The sequence below is a fragment of the Solanum dulcamara genome, chromosome 9 (assembly GCF_947179165.1).
Source record: "Solanum dulcamara chromosome 9, daSolDulc1.2, whole genome shotgun sequence".
In the NCBI taxonomy this organism is placed as follows: Eukaryota; Viridiplantae; Streptophyta; class Magnoliopsida; order Solanales; family Solanaceae; genus Solanum; species Solanum dulcamara.
In genome coordinates, this window is record NC_077245.1 from 12900067 (window position 1) to 12917608 (window position 17542).

At 35.2% G+C, this 17542-nt stretch overlaps 1 protein-coding gene across 3 annotated transcripts in view; it reads right to left on the minus strand.

The window, feature by feature from the left end:
• LOC129903326 (exocyst complex component SEC5A-like) overlaps positions 1-15466 on the minus strand; it is a 28364-nt gene extending 12898 nt beyond the window's left edge. For all 3 annotated transcript variants that reach the window (XM_055978853.1, XM_055978852.1, XM_055978851.1), the window contains exons 1-10: positions 14880-15466; positions 14052-14203; positions 13869-13963; positions 8806-9000; positions 8587-8714; positions 8304-8462; positions 7547-7651; positions 5071-5145; positions 1124-1261; positions 843-1034 (exon numbers count right to left, since the gene is read on the minus strand). In XM_055978853.1, the coding sequence (XP_055834828.1) occupies positions 843-1034; positions 1124-1261; positions 5071-5145; positions 7547-7651; positions 8304-8462; positions 8587-8714; positions 8806-9000; positions 13869-13963; positions 14052-14203; positions 14880-15299 (1659 nt within the window). In that variant the 5' untranslated portion in view covers positions 15300-15466. The remainder of the gene's footprint in view (positions 1-842; positions 1035-1123; positions 1262-5070; positions 5146-7546; positions 7652-8303; positions 8463-8586; positions 8715-8805; positions 9001-13868; positions 13964-14051; positions 14204-14879) is intronic.
• Positions 15467-17542: the final 2076 nt, after the last annotated feature.

The window sequence follows — 17542 nt, forward strand, 5'->3', positions numbered from 1 at the left end:
TTGTATGCAATAGAGGAAACATACCAACAAACAAGCAAGAAGGTATCTCTGGTAGATACCTTGACCAGACCAAGGATCCCAATAAGAACTGTTCATGATCAACTATACCAACCAAAAAACACAACAAAAGCTCTCAGGAGCTCATTGAATTTGTAAATTATCAGAAAATATTTGTTCATATATCCTTGGTTTTGTACCAGCCTATACAAAGTATACTGGGTAGAGAAATTAATTACCTTCGTTGGAAGATGATTTGGAAAACCAAGATACCATATAAAGTTAACTGCTTTATATGGCTGCTGGCCAAAGAGGCAATTTTGACACATGAGAACCTGAACAAAAGAGGTTTTCACTTGTGTTCTAGGTGTTTTTTGAGTGAAGAGCAAGGAGAGACAGTCAACCATCTCTTCTTACACTGCAAGTGGACAGACCAGCTGTGGCAGATGTTCACCATCACGAGAAAGATCAGTTGGGTGAAACCAGAGAGGATCAAAGAGGTTTTAAAGTGCTGGAACAGAGATGGAAATGCAGGAAGAAAGGAGGAGAGATGGAAGTTTGTCCCTTCTTGTATATGGTGGACAGTTTGGCTAGAAAGGAATCAGAGATGTTTTGTAGGAAAACAGAGAAGCATTCAGAGATTTAAGTTTAATTGTCTAGCTCTGTACTTTTTTTGGTGTAAATAGATAGTCTTAGATAGCTCAGAAGTAATTAGTACTAGTATAGATTGGCTGTAAGTTGGACTATGTAATTACAACACTTTTTGGTGGGGAACTACACTTTTGTGGTACTAAACCTGTGGATATAGAGTCAATGTTACTTTCTCAAAAAAAAAAATTAATTACCTTCGCGAATTTCCCACTGAAAACTGCAACAGCTACTCTCCAAAAGGAAGGTACATGATAGATAATTACAGCAGTCAACCTCCTTATATAACTTCCTCTGAGAGCATCAACCTTTTCACCAGTAAATTCCACTTGTTGTGAATCACCCGTCAGATATGTATTTTCAAGAGAATCAGAGTAATCAGCATCTGGCTGATGATCATTTGGGACAAAAACTAGTACATTAGTTTAAAGTACAGTTAATTATCAATGTTTTTTTTACGACAGTCAGTTGGGCTTACAGTATGGTTCAAATCTTGCTGAATTTGCCTCCATTTTGCATCAGATAAAGCCCTTTCACGCATCTCAGTCCGAAAATTTTCCATTCTTGCTTCATGATCCAAAGTGCATTTCTCAAGCAAACCTCGGATTCTGTGGTTCTGTCAAATGGACAACAAAGAGGACATTGCAGAATTATGTCCCATCACAGAATAAAGAAATATCTACCATATCATTCGCCTTGATTAAGAAAAAACAAAGTGCCATATATCCTATATGCAAGAGAGAGGGTTTCACAACCAACCATGTGATTTCTGTTTTTATTAGACTATGACAATCAAAACCCAATCTTATTTCTCTCATAGTACATGATGCACATGCAACCCCCCACCCCACCCCCCCAAAAAAAACTTTTTTTTCGACAAAGGTAACAGCTTATACTAAATCACAAAAAAGGCTGTGAAACCAGTATTTTAAGGAGTAATAGAAGGCAAAAACTGCTACCCCCACCCCACCCCCAACCTTTTTCAGATAACTAATGTTCTCTGCCGATCAAAGTAATGTACATGTGAGGCTGCAGCATTCTCAAAAAATAACAAACATACTACATTAATACTCTCTCCTTCCCACTTTGTACAGCATTTTGGGGGAATGTTCTAAAATGTACGTCTCCATTCATCACTGAATTATTCAATACAACTTTTACAACTTCTTTTTTTTTTTTGAGAAGGAACTTTCACAACTTTTAAGAATTAAAATTCTCAACTTCATATACTATACTACTTTAAACATTTATGTTGAGTTAACTTTTTTTAATGAAGTGATTCTATTAAAGGGTATCAAAAAGATGCAGAGAATTACAAAGTAAAATAGGTGATACCTCCAGTTACTACCAAAAAAAAAAAGCAAGATCAGGGAGTTAAAACCTATAGCAAAAACTCAAGGCTATTAGGCCATTGAGAGGGAGCTAATGAAATACAACAACAACAACAACAACAACAACCCAGTGAAATCCCACAACGTGGGGTCTGGGAAGGGTAAAGTGTACTCCTACCAAGGTAGGACGGTTGTTTCCGAGAGACCCTCGGCTCAAAAGAAGCATAAAAAGAGGTCAGATAAGGCTAAGAAGTTCAAAGCGTTATGAGAAAGCAAATAACGAATAACGCAAATAACGAATAACGCAAATAACGAAAACGACACAGATAAAATAGAGTAATCAAAGTACAGAAAATAATAGAAAGATAATAACAGAAGTCAAAACACAAGAAATTATAGTGCGCTAATGTGCCTACTAATACGGAAGAATAACGAGACTATGTACTAGCCTTCTACCCTAATATGGGTCCTCCACACCCTTCTATCTAAGGTCATGTCCTCGGTAAGCTGTAACTGCGTCATATCCTGTCTAATCACCTCTTCCCAATATTTCTTCGGCCTACCCCTACCTCTTCTGAAACCATCCATGGCCAACCTCTCACACCTCCGCACTGGGCCATCTGTGTCTCTCATCTTCACATGCCCAAACCATCTCAGTTGCATTTTCCGCATCTTGTCTTCCACCGAGGCCACTCCTACCTTGTCCCGAATAGCCTCATTTCTAATCTTGTCGCTCCTAATGAAATCTAAAAGGGAAATTACATCAACTATTTATTATTGCTTTAATGCTTTTGTCCCCTCCCAATAGTCAATACTCCCCCTATTTCATTTATGTATCGTACTTTACTTTTTAATATGATCAAGAGGATGTCACTTTTTATATTTAGTAATTCATTAATTCTAACTTCGCATGGCATTTTTGGAACCACAAGCTTCAAAGGGCATTTTGGTACATTATACACATCTTTTGTTAAGACTATGAGATTCAAAATCTTCCATTCTTAAACTCTGTGTGAGACAACTAAGACAAACTGAAACGGAGGAAGTAATATAATATATTTTCAAATTTTCTTTTTTTGATAAGGAATATATATTTTCAAATTTTCTTTTTTTGATAAGGAATATATTTTCAAAATTAACATCTTAAACTCTGCAACAAGTAAAATTAGAATAGATAAAATGGAACGAAAAGACTGTCAAAAAATGAAAACAAGTTACGAGTTTCCTCCTTTCTATACTCATTCATTCTAGCATATTGAGGAAATCCTATTTGCCACGAACAGTGTTGCAATCTATCTCCAACAACAGGTCTCTCTTTTTACTCTTATTTGATAATTGTTTCCACAATCTCTCCATTTTCTTGCTGATCTGGAGATACATTTTAGGTTTCAACTTTTCTCTATGGTCTTTCTTTGATTTTTTCGAAAAACGTGGTGCCAGGGTCAGCTTACCCGCACCTCGATTAATTCCCGGGGTACATGCTACCTCCCACCAGCACAAGTGTCGAGTAACTTTATCCACTAACAATCCACTAAGGTTGGACATTTTTTTCTATGATCTTTCTTATGACCAGTCATGAAAAACTAAAGACTAATTAGCTAAGATCTATTAAGATATTGTGACTAATCTAATGTTTCTAGTAGGTGGCAGATTCCATATCTCTACAACAATGGGTTTTGTTATAATGTCCAGCTTTGTTTGAGGGGATGAGATGGTATCTCCTTAAATGTCCTGGGCAAATCCTCACGTCATGATTTACCTTTAGAAATTAAGTTGGGCCTAGTCCTTTTTGTACATGGTACAAAAGTCAAACCCATCCCTATTCTTGATTTACCTAATGTTCAGCCCGCATATGATATTGTGGATGCTCCACATGTCTAGGTCTAAGTGTGTGAGGGAAGGAGTGTTAGGTTAAGAAAACAGAAAATGGCCCTAACTTAACCCAAAAGCTAACTCATGAGGTGAGGATAGTCCAAGGCTATCTAAGGAGATAATCACCTATTCCATCAACCAACATAGGAAATCATAACACCTTTTCCTCCCTGACCAAGCCTAAACATCTAGAGTGTGTGGAGAAGGGTGTTAGGTTAAGAAACTGGACATTGGCCCCAACGCCAACCCCAAAAGCTAGTTCATCAAGTGCAAATTGTCCAAGACTATTTAAGGAGACAACCACCTTAACCATCAAGCAATGTAAGATATCCTAACACCTCCTCTCGGCCTAGACATCTAGAGCATAGAAAATATAACATGGAAGCCTAACATTGAGCAGACAAAGAATATGGATAGGTATGACTCACATACTATGTAAAGAAAATGAACCTTGATCTAACTAAACCAAAAGTTGGCTAAGACAATATAAAGAGACAGCAGTTGGCACCTTCTGTGATTCTAACGACCCCATTCCACACACCCAAGATTGAACATCTGGAGTGTGGACTACATAACATGAGAACCCAACATCACATAAACCAAGAATATGGAAGGGTTTGACTCTGATACTATGTTTTAAAAAAATAGACCTTGAGCCTAAATCAAAAATGCTTGTTCTTTCTTTATAAGAGAAAAATCCCCGAGAACTAGTGGCACACGATTCAATATTTGGTAGATAGTGAGCCCGCACTTTTACCCTTCTCCACTTAAATATCAAGTTTATATCTGTCATAGAACTCGAACTTGTGATTTATGCCTAACTCACTCATCATACATTACGACCTTAACACCAGACCAAAACCCTGGGCCAAATTCGGAAAGCTTGATTATGAGGTAAGAATTGTCCAATATCACCTAAGGAGACCACTCATACCCTAAATAAATCAACATGGACTCTAATAGATTCAAACAGTGGGTTCTATCAAAAGTTTAAGAGACATCAAACAACTATGAGTTCAATCAATGGATGAAGCATACAAAACTCGTAGTGGAGTTACCAGTTGGTATAAAACAACTCATGAAGTAATATTATATCCTGTCACTTTTGTCGATCTTTTGTTTCTATTGTTAGTGTCATTAGGTTTTATGTTTAATAACAATTTTTTTTAAAAAAAAACGAAGAATAAAAATAGAAACAGTTGTTGGACCTTAGAGTCCTCACCTGTATATTCAAATAATGCCATACAGGATCTGATTCGGGTTCCAACTCCAACAAGAGTCTCACATTATTTTCAAGCTGCATGAAGCATTAAAAGTCAAATATGAGTAACAAGTATTTATAGGAAAATATTTTAATTTTTTCTTGAACATTACAATCTAAAGTGTCTGCGTTAGATGGTTGCACACAAATACACAGGGCCATATTTCAAGTGCAATATCAAGTAAAAACGAAATTGCAATGAAGACAATGACCGGAACTATTTGGTTTACCCTCAGTCATCTGATAATTAAGAACTGACAGGCATTGATATAAGCAATTTCACCCTTTTTGGGCATGGAGTATCACATTTTTTTTTCCATATATATAGTGAGATATCCAACCATTTGTCTGGAAGTTCATTGATCACACTGCAAAAAGCAGTTGCATCGACATTGCAGACTGCTATCAATTTCTCAGGCTACTTGTCTACTCATACAAGACATTTGATAGATGATATAGGCCATTCGTAATAGACAACACACTCAAGCTCCAATATAGGACATGTCAACCCCTCAACAAATTGTAATGTGAGGCTGTTTAACTCTAACTTTGCTGAATCCAAACAATGTTCTTATCACTGTTGTTATTTGCATTTGATTTTCTTTTAATTTGTACTTTCTTGTTATTTTTTCCTGCTGTTCATTTTATTCATATTTACATCCTCTGCTTTGCAAATAAATGCTGAATTTCTAATATCTATAGAACTGTATGAAAATATGTTAGAGATGAAAAAGAACAAAAGATTTTAAGAAAAAAAAATGTGAAAAAGTGAACAAATGATTTCCAGCACATGTCTTCAATCTACCATAAAAAGAACAAGTCATAAATCTTTTTAGTCTACTATTCACAGTTCGAAGTTTGAACAACTCACTGGATACAAAAGTAACTGAAAAATCACCCCACCCCCCACCCCGAAATGACTTTTCCTGCCCTGCCTGACCTGTTACCATCCCTACACAGATTCCAAGAAGTTCTCTGAGGCCAGAGAGGAAGTTTAGGGAAAGCTATTTGCAGCTAAGGAAGCTCACTCAGTAAATTAACCAGTTAATATACAATTATAAGCCACCGATAATTTTATAAAAGAACCCCAATCAAGTCCCGAGACAGTACACAATTACCCTAAATCATTGTGAACACAAGACACTATATAACAGGAAATGTTTGAGGCATTTCGCTCCTATCAGAATTTACCATTAACAAGAAAAAACACGTATTAACTAGGCTAGACCAGTGTTGTCAAAAACGTGCTAAAAACACGCTTAAGCCCTGAGACAAAACATGTTGAGCGCTTCGCGTTACTTAATGTGTGCTTCAGTGTCTGTCGTCAAGGCTCTAAGACAAAATTTTCCTTGCGAAACGTTTCCTGAAGAGGCGACAATAAAGAATTGATATTTCACTTTATCGTAAGAAAAAAACTCAATTTCTTTGTCCATATGTTTGTTTTCATGCTTACAATTATTAGTCTTGGACTAAACACGTATGTTTGTGTTTTTTCTCCAGGTGCGCCTTTTTTCATTAAAGCACACATTTTATTTGCGCTTATCGCTCCAATGAACCTTTTAGACCTTTTTGCGCTTTTTTGCTTGATAACACTGGGCTAGACACAACTGAAGAGTGATATTATGCATCCTTGCAGATAACAAATAGGTTCCTTGCATTAGAGTCTAATATTGTATACCTCTTGTATACGGGGTTATCCCTTTTATTAATATGTGATCTCTATTTATCCCAAAATAGGTAGATCAAATGGATATGAGATAATTAGTCAAACAGAATGGCTTCAATAGCTGACTGGTTACCAAAACAAAAGTGGATGCCTGATAGAAAGGGGAGGGGAAGCAAAGCCAGTTGAAAGGTCCAAGGACAATTTCCACTCGAGATATTTTTTATTTTTGAATTATAACTGTGGTGTTCGGGCCAGCTTGTGCAGACCTCAGCTAATTCCAAACGATACTTGTCACATCCCACCAACAGGTATCAGGTAACTCTACCCACCAAGGTTGGAACAAAGGGATGAAATCACCTAGCGTTTTTTGTCTCTATTGGGATTTGAACTTGAGACCTCATGGTTCTCACCACTTCATTAACCACTAGGCCACACCCTTAGAAAGCTCAGGATATTATTTCACATTTTCAAGTAAAGCAGGAGAAGAGTTTTGAGATCTTTAGACTTTCAACAATCCAAGTGTACAATATTAGAGAGCATTCCTTGTGGACTTCTACAGAACCAAAACAGTCTACCATGATGTCCTAATCGCGCACTGGCCATAATTTTTTAACTTTTTAACTATGTTGCTCGTACTCTTCAAAAATGTCAACAGGTGCGTGTTGGATTCTTAAAAAGTAGTGTATTTTTTGAAGAATCCGACATGGATGTGGCATCAAAAGTAAAGAGTCGGCACAACTTAGCTTTCTAATGTTGGTAACTGTAACTTACATTTGTTAGGTCAATCTGAGGATCTTCCAGAGACTTGTAAAGCTTGCTTTTAAACTCTTGCATAACTCTTTCAACCTCCTCAAGTACACGCTTCAAAATTCCAACCTGAAGGAAAGACACTCAATCAAGCGTGGGTAACACAGGTAAGGCAAAAATTATGAAGAAATGCAAACAAGTACTCAATTCAGGTCAGACACTACCAAAAAGGGTTAAGCATCAGTCAATTATTAAACCCAACATGTCAAGGATCATATAACAAAGTCAAATGGAGCCTGACTACAATTAAATCAAAACTAAGCCATGATAAGCGTGGAACTCTGTCAGTTTTAATCAGCTTGACTAATCAGAACACATTCAGAAGCAGAGGATGTCTAAAGCACCTAAAATACTTTTCTTAATAATTAAATACAAGGTGTCATTAACAAAGTGTCAAGGACGCGACCGCACCTGTTCATTAAGCAAATCGTTAGGGAAAAAGCAAAATCATCTATTGCTTAAATAGGAGAAGCTTCTGCAATGCGTTCCTAGACTACAATATATTATGATAGGATCCAAGCATAATCAAACTGGTAGCACAAAGTATAACGACTATAAAACCAATTAACAAGTCAAGGAAATATAAAGGCTAACCACATAGGGGCACGCCGTACGTGTACAAATGAACACATTAAAACTCTATATACCATTCTCATGTGGAGGATAATGCATACAACACAAAGCATATGTTAATTTACAGCATTAACTAGGTCATCCATACATGAGAAGGAAGAACGATTGAATTTGCTTTCCTGTACTCCCTGACAGCCAGGTCATATTCACCAGTACTAATACTATGACGAATCGTGCTGGGCAAGTTAAATAGTGTTCGGAACCTTTGCAGCATTCCTTGAACAGATCTTATTTTCTCAGCTTGAGCCTACACAATAATGTTTACACTCACAGAAGGTTAAAAAAAAGCCAACAGAAGTAAAGAACCACTCACAGATCCAAAATTTTACTAGAAGTATCCATAAAGAAATAAAGAATTGCACGCTACCTACTTGTCTTTCAAATAGTGGCCCAAAAGCACGATTAGCAATTGAACTGACTCCTTCGATACAATTAAATAAGTGAGAGGTTCCGGAACCTTCAGGGTCTTCCTCAATCCGCCTTAACTTCGATTCAATATCTACAACAAAAGCATTGCTGACAAACTAAAAGTTCCTATCATAAATGAAAGTACCACCAAAATAGCATGTCCTACAGGACACGTAGCTCACCATCAATTGTTGTTTTGCAGGATACAAAGCAGTCAAAATTTTCTTTAACCAACTGTTTTTTCTGCAGGGTACGTCCTTTAAGATCAGTCTTCACAGCAAGAGCACCTGATTCTAACTCAGATGCACTGGTATCTTGGTGAATTCGACAGAGAAACAACTTCGGCTCAAATTTCTCAGAGAAGTAATTCAACCTCTCTGCAAAATTAGACAAGAACTTGTTAGAAAACTAGTGCAGAAGAATAGGAAAGGGATAGGTAACATAGACTGAACATTCCATTAAATATAATCGATGAGAGTAGAGAGAAAAAGTATGCCCCTAGGGCTTTGATCTAGTGGTAAGAGGATACGAGCACAGCGCGAGATGCGTGGATTAGACGTACATCACAGGTTTGAACTCCACCACAGACAAAAGCATAGTATTTAAGGGAGAAGGGTAAGGGATGGGCCAATGCGCCACCTGGATCTCGGTGATTTCTTGGTTGTCTTTTGAATAGATTTGAGTTTTAACGCTTTTCGAAGTGGAGGTTAATAAGATAGCCTATAAGGTGTTTGTTGCAGGGATTTCTCAGTGATAAAAAGAAGAGTAGAGAGAAAAATATACACAACACATTCTTCTTTTTTCCTCTTATCATTAGCAGATGATGCGCTAATTTATGTATGCACTTTCCTATGGACACAACGAGGCCCCATCATATAGCTGCTACTACGAGTGAAATTTTATCACTTTAAACTATAAAGTAAAAAATGAGTCACAACTTGATAACTCTTTCTACAACGTCCTAGAATTAGCCTTATAGTGATGGTATGTTCCTCATGAACCATTACAAATGTAATTCTCAAACAATTACGGGGCCGTTTGGTTATGGGATAAGCCTAAAGCTAATACATGTATAACTTTGGTTATTCATGTATTAATGTTATACCATGTTTAGTTTGCAAATAGGATAAAAGTTATATGTTACCATTTTCAATTAAAAAAAGGATAAAAGTTATTAATATATTACTTTTATAGAATGTTTGGTTGGTAGGTTTCCAAATGTTGTTAAAAGTTATTCATGCATTAATTTTAACGGTGTTTGGTTGCGTTTTTTGTAGTCCTACATAATTAATACTTAACTTACGAGTGAATCTATGTATAATTTATGTGGGATTAAAGGTGGAATAAGTTAGATAGGTATTAGTTATACATGTATTAAAATAGTAAATTACACATTTACCCCTATCAATTTGCTTTTAGATGTATTGCTTAATTGTTTGTTATTTGTTAGTTACTTTATTTTAAATTGCTTAATCCTATTCAATACAAATTACTTAATTGCTTTAAGTTATTTGTTATTTATTTTATTATTTTTAGTATTTTAGCTATTGATATTTATTTAATTTTAATGTGTTATTTAGATAATTGTTTATTTAATGGGTATTACAAATATAAGCTCACTAAATCGGCATTATAATCAATACACTATGTAGAGAGAATCCAGAGAAGTATAAAGAGAAACATACAAATTATTTCCCTCGGGGAGAATTGGCAAAATTCCAATGCGGAAGGAAGTTCGATTTTTTTTAGTCTTTTTATAAGGAGAGAAAAGTAGAGTTTGGATCCATTTTCTTGTTTTCGGGTCATTTGTGGAAATAGTCATTACTCCCGTCATTCCATATTAAGTGAATTTTTGAGGAATTTTTCATTATTCAAAATAATTGAATTGTTCAAAGTTCAAGACAGATGTTTGAAACTTTTTCTATATTTACCGTTTCATTTATTAAAGTTTTATATTTTCTAGGAGATAAATCACACTACTTGCAAAGTTATATTTATGATTTTACAAAGGACAATAGTGGAAAGTATGGTTCAAATTATGTCCTTAAATGTTTTTCTTAATATGTGTGCATTGCCTCACAAATTCACTTAATATGGAATGGAGGGAGTATCTCACTAATGTATTGTAATCTCTACATAACTAAACCATGGATAACTAATACCTGCATAACTAAAACATGCATGACCAAACTCTACATAACTAATACTTGCATAACTAATACCTACATAACTAATACTTGCATAATTCTAACCAGTAACCAAACGGCCCCTTAATATCTTAGATACTTTAACACTACAAAAGTTATCATATGGGAATTAGGTATTGATAAACTTAACATTACATTACGGATCGTTTCTTTGGTAAATACCAAGATAGAGGTCAATTATGAGCAATGTCCAAAACAAACTCACACATGAGTAAGTCAAGTATCTTTGTTGCAGTCACCGGTTACGCCTCATTTGTTTTTATTAAGATTAAAACATCTGAATCTGAATGCACATCTTAATACTAAGATGTGCATTAAGATTAAGACATCTGAATCTAAATGCACATCTGAATATAAGATGTGTATTAAAATTTAGACGTCTAAATCTGATTACACAACTGAATATTAAGATGTTACGTTAAGATCTGAATTGTGGGGAGAAAAGGAGTATTATTAGGAACATGATAAGAACTTGGAAAGCAGATGTTGTATGTTTTCAAGAGAAAAAAATGAAGGGGGAGATTACCAATTAGTTAAAGAAATTTGGGGTAGTAGGTGGGCATATTACGTGCAACTAGAAGCTAGGGGGACGAGGGGAGACATAGTAATTATGTGGGATAAAAGAATATGGGATGGGGAAGTGAGTGGTGTGGGGGCATATTCAGTTTCTTGTTATTTCTCTGGGAAGAAGCTTGATCTTAAGTCGCACCTAACAAGTGTCTACGGCCCGAATGATAGAGCAGAAAGGGAAAATATTTGGTGGGAACTAGGGGCAGCCAGAGGTATATTCACGGGTCCTTGGGTCCTATGTGGGGATTTCAACACTGTGAGGTACCCTTCTAAGAAGTTCAACTGCAACAGAATCAACAGGTCAATGACAGAACTATCAAAGTTCATTGAAGATATGGAATTAAGGGACTTAGACTTTAACAGGGGGAGAACTCACATGGAGAAGAGGTGACAGACACTCCACAGCAGCAAGACTAGACAGGTTTCTGATCTCTGAAGAATGGGACTCAAATTTCAGGAACATTAAACAATCTATTTTTCAGAGAATTGTCTCAGATCATTCCCCATTAATGCTACAATGTGGAAAATGGGGGACAACCAAATCATACTTCAAGTTCGAAAATTGGTGGCTGACAACAGATGGTTGTAATGATAGAGTTAAGACCTGGTGGGAGTCTTCTCATTTCCATGGCAAACCAGAATTTGTACTGGTAGCAAAGCTAAGAGGATTGAAAGGAAAGCTAAAAGAGTGGAGCAAGACCAGTCAAGGTAATCTGACTCAACAGAAGTTGTTGGTACTAAATCAGTTAGCAGAATTCGAAATGATACAGGATCAAAAAAATTTGGAGGAAGGGTAGATAGCTTCCAAATTGGCTCTTACTGCTGAGTTTGAAGAGATAGTCAAAAACGAGGAAACAGCATGGAGACAGAGGTCTAGGGCAGTTTGGCTTAAACAGGGGGACCGGAATACAAGCTTCTTCCACAAAACAGTAAATGCACACAGAAGAGTCAACTTTATTGATAAGATTAAAGTCAGAGATGAGTTAGTGACTGAGCCTGCTGAGATACAAAAGGAGATCATAGAGTACTATGAGAAGTTATATGCTGAAACTGAGGAGTGGAGGCCTGACTTAGAAATGAGAGAGTGCCCCATGGTTGATGGTAATGACAATAACCAACTGTTGGCCCCTTTTGAAGCACCGAAAATCCTAGAAAGCATCAAAGCATGTGCTGGGGACAAGGCCCCTGGCCCAAATGGCTTCTCCATGGCTTTCTTTAGTCAGTGTTGGGAAGTCATCAAAAAAGAAGTAGTGGCAGCAGTTCAAAACTTCTATGAGGAAGGGGTACTTGAGAAGAGTATAAATGCTGCTTTTGTGGCCTTGATACCCAAGAAGACAGGGGCTGTGGAACTAAATGACTTCAGACCAATAAGTCTAGTTGGTGGCTAATGGTGACAATTGATTTTTGTGATTGAAGATAGTTGTGGTTGGTTGAGGATGGTGATTGTAGCTAATAGGTGGTGGTGATTGGTGATAGTTGTGGTTGGGTAGGTGGTTGTGGATAGTAGGTGGTAGTGATTGATAGTGATTGTGTGTGGTTGGTGAAAGTAGATGGAGTGACGGTGATCTGTGATCTTTGTAGAAATTTTTAAATAGACATTTTAATGATACTAAGACTTTGTTATAGACCTTATTCATTTAGACCTATTCAAACTCATTAAGTGGTTGTAAAATAAGAAAAACAAACGCACTTAATGATTAAGATTCAGACCTTGAAAACAAACAAACTTAATGATTGACATCTGAATGATTAAGATTCAGACCTTGAAAACAAACAAACTTAATAACTAAGATCTGAATGATTAAGATTAGGAACTTCATTAAGTGCAAACAAATGAGGCCTTACTCTATAAGCTTATCTAATTGGTCAGGTACCTCCTTAGAGCAATTATATTGCAGTGCAACAACATTGAAAGTAACTTCATGATAGCAATCCAAGCTTCACATGCTTTCTCACACTATAAAGTGGTGTATTTCCTAGTAGACAAGCACAATTCACTTCCCTATGGCTCAATCACATAGGCAATGAGACTTTGTCAAAAATCCGCTGGAAAACACAGCTCCCCACACTATGAATTTGAGGGCTTGATTTAGAGAATGCCACAAAAATGAATGGAAGTGGAGACAAAGCAAACCACTACAGACCTAAAGGGTAATAACAACACAAGTTCATGATATATCACAAATAAGATCCCCATTATCGAAACGACAAGCTTCCACCAGATACAGGAACATAGAGATACAACATCATTCAATCCATTAAGTCTTGTAATGGAGTTCAAACTTCATATTTACCAGTACGTCTACACATACACATGATAACAATTGACATTGAAAGGGCTCACCAAAATTTTTTCTCCCCTTTTCCCAAGTAAAGCTGACCACAAATATGGTCCAAGGAAAATAATGAACAAAGAGGAACAAGGCAGTTTTATAGAATAATAATAATTTGGTGGCAGAAGTAAATACCACGAACATTGGGATCTAAATGATCTCTGTCGCCTATGGATGGGGAACTTGATATGTTCTCGCTAATTAACCTTAATGTTCTGTTGTCCACTATCCTGTCAACACGAAAACAGCATCCCAATTAGCACAAGTATCAAGAGAAAGCAGTCTGTGAAGCCAAATTTTAAGCAAGAACAGTAGTACCCCAATTTTAGAGGATGGACGCATTCCATGCCACGAGGAAAAGACTGCAAATTATTAAGATCCTTTTTTGGCACTGCTGTCTTCTCCTGCTCAGGCTTTTGAGTGGTTGCAACCACTCTTGCCTCCCTCATCTCACGAACCCTGCGTCTTAGCTGCAAGATTTTGAATCTATGAATCTCTTTATTTATTCAAGCATGTTTAATCATCAACAACTGTGCAGAAAGGGAAATACCACTCACACCCTCTGATTTATAACAAAATAACCAATAACACAAATACAGATAGCTCCTTATGATTATGTTTTGGTAAAGTAAATAATTTTACATAGAGCTCCATATTGATATGACAAGACCAGAAGAACACAAACTAATTTCCTTAAATGAACAATCCAAGCATATGTGAATTCCAATAATTATTCAGAAGCAAATTGAGCTCAATCATAGAGCAAACACACATATAAAAAGAACATTACTATAGATAGTAAGCAACTATAGTTCAACAAATACGTGCAAACAGGTTACCCATCGAAGCAAATTTTTTGATTGTATACTTAAAACAGAGTTACGATTAAGTTAGGCACAGGCAGTGGTTCAGTGCAAGCACGCACCTTTTTGCTTATAGGCTAGGATCTGCTTTTAAAGAGAAGAAGTAAAAATGAACAGTTGTTACAAGTTTATTGTTAATGAAGGATCAAAAATTGTCAGTATTGAAAAGGCACTGGCATTACGGGGAATCTACGAGGACTTGCTCAACATATATCAACTATCAGTAATAATGAGTCCACGGAGCAGCAGATAGTATTACCAGCATCAGTCAACATAGACATACCTCAGATTCATCAACACGTTTCCACGAATCAGGTTCACCACCATCCCACAATCCATCATCCTCCTTCCCAACTCTCCCTCCACCACTTACCACCCGATTCCTAGACCCAAACCCGCGATCCTTGGAGGAATCCTCATCACCAGATGATATACTCAGCATCTCGATTTCTGAGTCATCGTCATCCTCCACAGATTTCCTCTGCTGATTACTACTCTTGTGCATCGCGGCGGCAACACTAGGGTTCTTCCTCTCCGACGTAGCAGCACCGGCTCTCAAGTTAGGCTGAGACGGCGGCTGAACGAAGTTGCGAACTGGTTTTGAAGGTTGCTTAGCTGGTCTCTGGTAATTGATATTGCGTTGTGCTTGCTCCTGTAATTCGATCTGTAAGAGCTCGTCTTCGTCGTCTGTGTCGGTTGACATTATTTCTGAATATATTTATAGTATTTGAAGATTATTAAAGTACTACTATTCAAGATGAGTGTGATTGAATTTTTGGGATCTGTGGATTGAGAATTGTGATGATTAGTTTAATTTTTTTGGTTGTTGGTTGGTGTTAATAGAAAGGTCAAATGTACAGGGGAAGTCGGGAAGACGGATCGTATAAGGAAGCAATCTCTTTCTCTCTCTATATATATAATAGCAAAGGCAAGAACGCATGTGTTATTTTCGAATTTTTAAATTTATTAATTAATTAAATTTTAAAATGGAAAATAAAAAATTTATTAAAAACTGTCCATCGACAAAAAAAATGCAGATATTTAAATTTGGAAAAAACTCCCAATTGACAAAATTGGATTACAAAACCTATCAATTGACATTTCGTTTCTAAAATTTAAATTCTGATAATTTCTAGAATAATATTAAAAGAATTTTGGAAAGAAAGAAAAATTAAAATTTAATATTTCATAATACCTAACTAAGGTATTTAATTAGTAGTCAATGTTAATAAGATTTAATTTATTAAAACTTAAAGTACATATTTAAATTAGTTTAATTAATTTAAAATATTAAGTATATATTTAGGTTAAAATATAAAGTATAAATTAATATTAACTTTTCAAAAAAGATAAAGAAAAAAAGAAGAAGAGAAAGAAAAAAAAGGAAAATATTAAACTATATAAAACTACGCACATCCCTTGTCCCCATATCCCCACTAACTCACAAACACACACATGCACGGTTTTAATGTTTATAGAATAAAAATTTAAGTACAAATAATTAAAATATAAGTAAATAGAAAAAAATTGACAATTAAAAATCCCACAACAGTTTCAAAATAAAGTTACACACATTATTGAAAGTTTCAGATGCCATTTTTAAATATGCCTAAGAGATAAAATCGAATTTTTAAATTTATTTGTTTGCATATACTTAGATTTTAAATTATTGTTAATCATTTTTCAATTTTATACACATATAAGAAATCAAACCAATCTTTTTATATAAAACTACGATTACCGCTATTTACAATTTTTTTAAAAAAATTATTTTTTTATAGTTATTTTAATTTTTAAATTCAAATCCTGAAATTTGCTTTTAGTTATTTATTTATATAATCCATCAATTTTCAAAGAAGTTTAAAGCTTATTAAAAAATATTTTTTTATAGTAATTTTAATTTTTAAATTCAAATTCTGAAATTTGCTTTTAATTATTTCTTTATAGAATTCATCAGTTTCCAGAGAAGTTTAAAGCTTATTAAATTGAACAAGTGGTTTCCTCACCATTTTCTCCTCTTATTTCCTCACCCACTTAACTTCTCCATTTTTTATTGAAAGAAGATGACTTCTCCACCCCTTCTTCAATTATGAAAAATTATTTATTTCAATTCATGAATAATGAAGCGAATTAGCTATGCTCAACTTATTGTGATTCCATTATTTGTTCACAGGTTTCATTTGAGATAGGGATGCAACGAGGTACTCTATTAAATATTCACATATTAGTGAGTTTGTCATGTCAAAGGTAAAACATTTCTTTCATCAATTTTATCTCTCTTGAAAAGAATATCTTTCTCTCTCTCTATATATATATATATATATATATTCAAATGCTAGGCTATTTTTATGATTTTATAACTATTTTATACAAGTGAGGGGGGTGTTAATCTACTGGTATGGTGATTGGTGCCTATGTACAGGCCAATTAGATGAAAATTGTAAAAGTTGAAGTCTGTCATTTGTTGGCCAGTGATCAACAATATAATTTATCGTGCATTTTTTCTCTTTCTCAATAACATAAAACTGAAACTATTTTGGCTGAAATTCTTTGACAACACATGTTTATAAATTGGTCGAAGTGTCCAGTTGTTGACTCTTATTTTTACAATGTTGTAATTAACACAATAGATAACACGTACACTTATTTACTTATTTATCCATCCCTCTATCATTTAAATTGTTTCACAAAATTAAACAGTAGTACACAATTAGCTCATCACAATACAATAAGTTAGTGCATCTTCATGTATTTTCTTAATTCCAATTTTTTATTAATTAATTATGAAAGTCTAAACATTTCTTTGATAATTATTTCAATTCTATTCCTACAATTTTAATGCTCTTATGTTCTTTGAATTTTAGTTTAAAGAAATATGAAAAACAACATTTATATTATCAACCAAGTAAAATGGTTGTCCACTTAAAATGGTGGATAGTCCATTTA